This window comes from Triticum dicoccoides, chromosome 2A (assembly GCF_002162155.2).
Source record: "Triticum dicoccoides isolate Atlit2015 ecotype Zavitan chromosome 2A, WEW_v2.0, whole genome shotgun sequence".
Taxonomy (NCBI): Eukaryota; Viridiplantae; Streptophyta; class Magnoliopsida; order Poales; family Poaceae; genus Triticum; species Triticum dicoccoides.
Genome location: NC_041382.1, coordinates 45,141,910 through 45,150,088, shown reverse-complemented (window position 1 = coordinate 45,150,088; position 8,179 = coordinate 45,141,910). Strand labels below are relative to the sequence as shown.

General features: G+C 47.0%; 1 protein-coding gene across 1 annotated transcript; it reads left to right on the top strand.

Annotated features, from left to right (window-relative positions):
* Window positions 1–836: 836 nt before the first annotated feature.
* On the top strand, window positions 837–3,156 carry LOC119353109. Its single transcript, XM_037619697.1, has 2 exons — window positions 837–2,750; window positions 2,847–3,156. Exon 1 carries the CDS (start codon window positions 927–929, stop codon window positions 2,712–2,714), a length of 1,788 nt encoding a protein of 595 aa, XP_037475594.1. The 5' UTR covers window positions 837–926; the 3' UTR covers window positions 2,715–2,750; window positions 2,847–3,156.
* The last annotated feature ends 5,023 nt before the right edge of the window (window positions 3,157–8,179 follow it).

The following is an 8,179-nucleotide window of genomic DNA, read 5'->3' as shown; positions in this document are numbered from 1 at the left end:
ATAGTCCGACAGAGTTACTCGCACTTTTAACGCCATTAGTTAGGAGAAATTTGCATTCATGCAATTTGCCGCTTTTTTCATGATTTGTTGCCTTGCAGCATACAACTTCGTATTCACGAGCAGCTCATAACTAATTGCAATCATGTTTCACGCAGTTTATCGACTTGCAACAATGTAACGGTATCCATGAGCAACTCATACAAGAGTTCATAATCATGTGGTATTAGTGCTCAATAAAATATCTCTCTTGCCACAAAACAATAATTTGTGAGGGATCAATCGGTGCTTTCCTATCACCGGAGTTCAAAGCAAGAGGAAGATTGTGTTTAGTGGGGACGAGAAGAGAAGAGAGAGGCACCCCACCGCCCACCCTACCCGTTCGTCCTTTGGAGAGGAAACCTAACCTAAACTACTACCCGGAGAAGATGCACCGGGATTCTCTTCCCCGCCACCGGCCGCCAAAGCGGCAGGCAAAGGGAAGGAAAATCCATAGACTCACCGGTGAATTTTGGAGGGGATAACTCCGTATCCACGAGCAGCTCGTAACTAATTGTAACCATGCTTCGCGCGGTTTGTCGACTTGTGGCAATGTAACGGCATCTTTTTTTTTTGCGGGCAATGTAATGGTATCCATGAGCAACTTATATACCAGTTCATAATAATGTGGTATAACTGCTCAATAAAGCTCTCTTTTTCCACAAAATAATAATTAATGAGGGATCAATCGATGCTTTTCTAGTATCACCGGAGTTCTCTTACATTAAGCAAGAGGAAGATTGCATTTAGAGAAGAGAAGGCAGAGGAAGGCACCCCACCCCACCCCACCCAGTTCGTCCTTTGCCTCATTATTTCACCTCATTTACTCACTCCCATCGATCCAGCAAGGGGAGGGGGGAGGGGAGCCAAGCCCTAGCCAGAAATCCACCATGTCCGACCACATCGACCTCAACGCCGCCGCCGTCCCCCAAACCCTAGCCTCCGCCAAGCGCGGCCGCGGCCGCCCCCGCAAGAACCCCCCGACCCCAGCCCCCGCCCCTGCCCCGGCCCCCAGCAACGCCACCCCCACGCCCCCCGCGGCGCCGGATCCGGCCGCCCCAGCCCCTGCCCTAGCCGGGTCGGGCCCCTCGGCCGCCTTCGCCCCCAAGGACCTGGTCTGGGGCAAGAAGCTCTCCCACCCGTCCTGGCCAGGGGAGGTCCTCTCCGTCGCCTCCGGCGGCACCCAGCTCCTCGTCTCCTTCTTCGGCGAGAAGGCCCTCGCCTGGTGCGACGCGGCCCAGCTCAGGCCCTACGAGGCCTACTTCACCGTGGGGGAGCTCTACGACGGCGAGGCCGACGACTTCGACGCCGCCGTCGACGCCTCCCTCGACGAGTTCTCCAGCCGCGTCCAGGCCGCCCTCACCGCCGCCGACGCCCCCGCCTCCCTCAGGCGCCCCTTCGTTCCGCTGGATTTCCTCGCCTCGCTCCAGGATTTGGCCGCCGACCGCATGGGCTTCAGCAACCGGGTGCAGGCCGCCATCACCAAGGCGCATCTCAGGGCCTTTGATGAGTTCAGGGCTCTGCCTGACCCCCCTGTGTACACCTTGGAGCTCGGTATAGCGAATGCTGATGCTTTGGCTGCTCCTTCCCCCATGGATCGGGGCAGGAGGAGCGCAAGGGAGGTTAACTGCGATTCCTCGGCGACCCCGCCGTCCCGGGGGGGGAGGAAGAGGAAGGAGGAGGTCCAGGAGGCCGATTCCGATGAGGACTGGGACCCGCGCAAGAAGGGTGCCAGTGACTCTGATACTGATGTGGACATTGGGCGTAGGAGGGCCCGGAGGGGCAGGGGTAGCAGTAGCGCCGCACCACGCAGTGGCGGAACCGGGAGGCCACGTGGGAGGCCTAGGAAAACGGATTCTGCTGCGAAGCCCTCACAGCCTGCAAAGGTGAAGGATGAGGAGGTGGAAGAGAAAATAGAGTATCCATCGGCCGCCGAATTGTTGCTTCAGCTTACATCAGTTGCTTCCGATCCGTTCAATTTCAAGGGTTATGATTCTGTGGATGTGATCTTTAGCTTCTTCTCAAAACACAAGGACTCGAAAGCGCCGAGCGAGTTGAATGATAAAGAGCTGTTGGAGATATTTGGTGGTAAGAAAGGAAGGAAAAAGTCCGTTGGAAGTTTTACCAAGGCGAAACATGAGATTGAGGCAGAACAATTGGAGTTGGAGACAGTGGATGGCCAGAGGGGCAGGAGGAAATCCGCGGGGGGCATCTACTCGGCTCGAAAGGCGGAAGATTCTTACTGGTGTGACATTATCATCAGCGATTTCGATGATGGAGATACATCAAGTGATTATGAAGGCCGCAAAAGGAAGCGGGTGTCTCAGAATAGGAATGGCAATAAGAAGACGAAGCAGGAAGTGGCACCTCAAGATGAGGCTTCTACTGATCTTCCAGATAAGAAACCAGCAGATGGTCCAGCAGCTTTGATTTTATACTTTGGTAGTGCAGAATCCATTCCTTCAGTGGATCGTATCAACAATGTGTTCCGTGCTCATGGAACGATCATCGAGGGTCAAACTGAGATCACCAAGAAATCAAAGACTGCAAAAGTAGTATTCTCTAACCATGCTGATGCGGAACAAGCCTATAGCACTTCAGGAAAGTACAATGCTTTTGGTCCAGCACTTCTCACATATGAAATTAAATACCTGCCATCTGTTCCTCAAATTCCTTAGACGGCACTGGCTAAGCTGTCTATCTTACCATTGGAGGTACGCATAATCTTTAGCATTTTGAACCATTTCCTGATTCATTAGCTCCTGCCAATGTAGTGTACCTTTTACCAACATTGTACATCATGAAAACAGGGAACTGCGTTATGAAGATGGGAGCAGGGGAACATAAGTGCGTGTCACCGACTTAGATCTAGGAGACTCGCTGACCAGGTCATGTGAGCTATTGAGTTGGCCAGTTGAGTGAGAAAAGTTGTAGGTTCTCTCTAGTGTTATGTATCTGGAAGACTGCCTGTGTACTTGGGGTCGAAGGTGGTTTAAACTGTGTGTTAGATGGTACCTTGGTAACTTGTCCTGTTGTATGTTGTGTCTAGAAGTCATTGCACAGCTGTGGATGTTTATGGTACTATGTTGTTGTCTCAGCTTGTGTTTCCAGTTTAGGCCATAGTTCTCTTTAATTCTGTTGTAGAATGCATCGCTCCGTATGTTTTAATAGCTGTTTCTTTTGCGACGAGTGTTTTAATAGTTGCCATTTCAAGAAGAATCTGTGGTAGGATGCAATGCTGAAACATAGTTTGGTTGGTTAGGCTGGTCATTAGTCTCAGTCTAGATAAGAATAATTCATGACCACTATTGACATTTTCTTTTGCGCATACGCTGTATGTCTTGTATCTGCTTATGCCCTGCTTGTGGCCTGGTACAATGCAAGGTGGTTAGGGAGGAAGTTGCTTGGTAAAATAAACTGGGGTTTTTCTTAAGCATCTGTGCTTAGAGGAGGGGTGCCTAATCAAGCGCCTACTCCGTGCAAATAAGCACCCGTGCTTAAAGAAATGCCGGTTTGTTTCTATGGCACCTTGCATTGTACTCCCTCTGTTCCTAAATATAAGTCTTTGTAGACATTTCAAATGAAATACAACATACGAATGTATGTAGACATACTTTAGAGTGTAAATTCACTCATTTTGCTCATTTTGCTCCGAATGTAGTCACTTGTTGGAATTTCTAGAAAGACTATTTGGGAACGGAGGGAGTAGTACAGTGGCTTGGAGAAAGGCTCTGACTTCCGACCAAAGTGGATTTAGATATCACAGCTATATAGAGCTTTGTAGAACCAAGTGGGGACTTTTTATGTCATGATGGTCTTATTATAATCTCGTTGGCCGCCAGTTCGTGTCTTGTGATGTGAACCCCTTTATAGCATGTGCATAAACTTTTTGCATGATTAGACATATATTTTGTCAACTTTCCCCAATGTTGGGCAAGTTCCGTGCTATCATGTTTATTTGTACCGAGAAACACAATGTTTATTCTTGATGCTAGATTTGGCAATTGCGGTTATTTTAGCGATTATTAGTACACGCCGTGTGTTGTCTACTCCGTGGGTGTCTGTAGATCATTCTTTGCTGGTTAGTGTCAAGGTATTTTTTCTTCCGGGTAAGTGTCAAGAAGATTATTCCAGTAAGATGTGTATTTTCGTCTCTACCTTCAGGATGTAGTACTACTCCCTTCGTCCGGAAATACTTGTCCGAGGGATGGATGTATCTAGATGTATTTTAGTTATAGATACATCTATTTGTATCCATTTCTACGACAAGTATTTTCGGACGGAGGGAGAGTATTTGTTTTCGTAGAATCTTGCTAGCAAATACTCCCCTTCCTTGGACCCAATTCTTTCATGGTCAACCAAGGTGCCGGTATAATGTACATCCTCTGTTATTTAATGTAAAACGTTTTGGCAGCTCAGTACAATTTGAACTGGCAAACGTCTTGCATTTAAAAACAAAGGTACGCAGTACATCTATTTTTTATGTACATATTTTTAGGCATGCCAAATCTGACCTTTTTCATGACAATTCACGCGTCCGACTTTGGATATTGGTATGGGTAATGTGCATCTTACATACTGTGGTGTTTTTCTCTCTCAAAATGGCAGTATTTCTGCATTCACTAAGAAGATTCTCTCTAAATGGTAAGATTCCTGCATTCATTAAGAAGAAAAAGTTGTTTGGATAACTAGGGAAAACCGAGCGAAAATCAGATTGTCCAATTTATTATGAAAAGCTAGGCAAAAAACCATTACAACCGCTGGGCGGCACATAACATACCTCACGCACACCACTCTGAAGAGGGCCTCGTCGAGACAGCACACATGCGTCGTCATCATCATCACTTTTTCCTTGAGGCGCCATCGTCATCCCTAAATCTTGAGCAAATGGCTCCGACTTCACCGTTGGCGATCGTATGGCTCAACCCACACTGTAATGGGCAAGTGAAGTAGTATGAAGATCCGTGCCAAACTAAGCCACCTACTGGGGTGTGTTTGATTTATGTACAAAGTTGCTCTACTAAAATATTGACTAGCCAAATTTGGTTTTCGTTTTATTTATCCACGAGTTGGTCAAACATTAGAAGAACAGAAAATAATACTGTATGAACTAGAGTTGGTAAAATTGCACCAGGTTGCCAAAAAGTCAGCAATCGCCTAAGCAAAGACCAACCTTTTGGCCGTGGCCGAAAATTGGACAAGGCACAATTTTTTGGCGAAATTAGGCACACGTTGGTAAGACTTGCTAGTAATAAAAAAAGAGGAAAAAAAATACCTTGGGAGATCGATTCATGGATCTATTATATGCTTCTAGCCCATGTGCCTTTTTTAGATAGATCGAGGAGATGCTGGCGCTTTCGGTTTCTCGATGACGATATGGACCGACGGATGGATTTCGTTCACTTGCTCAACATGGTCAACGACACGTCACAGTTCAATCAATGTGACAGCTCAGTGTAGAACACCCGGAGTAGGCGCTCGTGCCATGTTTTTAACATAAAGGCTAGCCATAGTGGGCTAAGGTTAGCCATAGTGAGGGTAACTTAGATAATAACTTAACACATTCCAAAACAATTTTGCTTATGTGGCAAGTATTTGATAAGAAGAGAGGTGTTTGGAGTAACATAATATGTTAATGTAACATAGCGCTTCCCGAGGTAAAATGAGTCTATAAGACAATAATTAAAACAATCTATGACACTACTACTAAGATACTTTGCACCATGGAGGTAGTAATTTAGACTAGTGTCATATGCATGACACTAGTATAAGTTACTCCCCACTATGACCAGCCTAATAAATAATATCGTGTACCTGGGACTCGCAAAAATGCTTATGTGACAGGCAATTAAAGAGGAGAGAGATAGTTATAGTAACATAGGTAGATACCATAACATAATAAATGTGGTGCTACTATGTGGCATGCATGGCAATAAATAAGATCACCTATAATACTATGCACAATAAAGGTAGTAACATATAGACTAGTAAAGTTGGTCAGGCTACTCATAGTGGGGAGTATCATATGCTAGTAACATGCATATGATACTAGTGTATGATACTACCTTCATAGTGCATAGTATCATAAACTAGTATCATAGATGATCATATTTATTGCCATGCGTGACACAAAGTAGCATAGCATTTAACATGATACGGTATCTACCTATGTTACTCTAACACTCTCTCTCTTCTTTAATTATGTGCCACATAAGCATGTTCGCTAGTCCCAAGTGCATGTTACCACTTATGTTACCCCCACTATGGCCAGCCTCATAGTGGGGGTAACTTAACAAGTAACATAGCGCACTTCAAGAAATTTTTTCTTATGCGGCAAGTAGTTAATGAGAAGTAGTAACATAATATGTTACTGTAACATAGCGCTTCCCAATACAAGATGAGTCTACAAGCTAATAAATGAAGCCATCTATGACACTACTACTATGTTACTTTGCACTATAAAGGTAGTAACTTAGACTAGTGTCATATGCATGACACTAGTATAAGTTACTTCTCACTATGACCAGCCTAACATATCCATGTTACTAGTCCAAGTTACTCCCCACTATGACCAGCCTAAGTAGTATCATGTACTTGAGACTCGCAAACATGCTTATGTGGTAGGCAATTAAAAAAGAGAAAGATGGTTATAGTAACATAGGTAGATACCGTAACATAATAAATGTGGTACTACTATGTGTCATGCATGGCAATAAATAAGATCACATATAATACTAATTTATAATACTATGCACTATAAAGGTAGTAACATAGACTAGTAACATATGCATGTTACTAGTCTAAATTACTCCCCACTATAACCAGCCTAAGTAATTGGTAGGTAAAAGTAAAATACACCCAGAGTACACCACTAGTCCTAAAACTATTCGAAGGGGTCAAGTTAGCTAGTCCTAATACTACCAAAATGGTCCTATAAATTTGATAATCTGTGTCAACCGTAGTCCTATTGGCGCTTCCTTAGCTTGGGCTTGCACGGTTAGCAAGTTGGCCACTGACATGTGTGACTTTTTGCACACCCTCTAAATTTCTTTCTTCAAATTTTGTGACCCGGGGGGAGGTTGGACCCCCCTTAGAACAGATCGCGGCCATTAGGGCTCGCGAGATCTTAGACGACAAGCTGGCCGAGACTCGGGCGCGCTTGCTCCGGCCCACCGTGGACTCGACCGCTACACCCGCAGGTCTGGGCCCTCCGGTGGCTGACGGTGTGATTCGTGGCCGCACCCGCTCTCGCACTGCCGCTCTCCGCACTCAAAGCGCCTCTCGTGTCTTGGGGTCAAGCAGCCCCCTATGGGGGTTTAGATGCGGGCCCTTTTCTGGAACATCCGCGGCTTCGACCATGATGGCCGCCGCCGCCAACTCATCGAGTACATGCGAGACGAACACATCGACATCATTGCCATCCAGGAAACCATGCGCTCAGAGTTCTCCCTCCAGGAGCTACAGCGTCTTAGTTCTCACCTCTTCGCCTGGCATTGGATCCCTTCTAGTGGGACCACTGGCCACTCTAGCGGCATCCTGTTAGGAGTGAAGGATGCCACCTTTGAGGTTGGGGACATGGACCAGGGGGGATTCTTTGTGAGTATGGAGATCTTCGAGAGGGCCCTCAACTTCAAATGGCAGGTCGTGATTGTCTATGGGCCGGCAGACCATCGTCGCTCTCCGGCCTTCTTAGAGGAGCTTCATCTGAAGATCTCCAACTCTCTCCCCGCGGTCGTTGTGGGCGGAGACTTTAATCTCATCCGATCCCTGGATGAGAAGAATAATGACCGGATTAACCTCCCCCGGATGCAGTTATTCAATGATTGGATCGCGGAGCTGGGTCTCCGTGAACTGGACCGGACGGGTGCCCATTTCACTTGGACAAACCGTCAGGCTGACCCGACGCAATCCGTTTTGGATTGCGTCCTAGTTTCCCCGGAATGGGAATTATGCTGTCCCCTGGCCTCGCTTCGTGCGATTACCGGATCAGGTCTGACCATGTCCCCCTCCTCCTCTCCACCGCCGACGAGTGCCCCCCTCCCCGCCGCGCTTCCGGTTTGAGCTCTTCTGGCTCAACCAGGCCGGCTTCCGGGAGGCGGTGGCCGCTCGCTGGATCTATGCCCGTTCTTCCCCGCATCGCGCC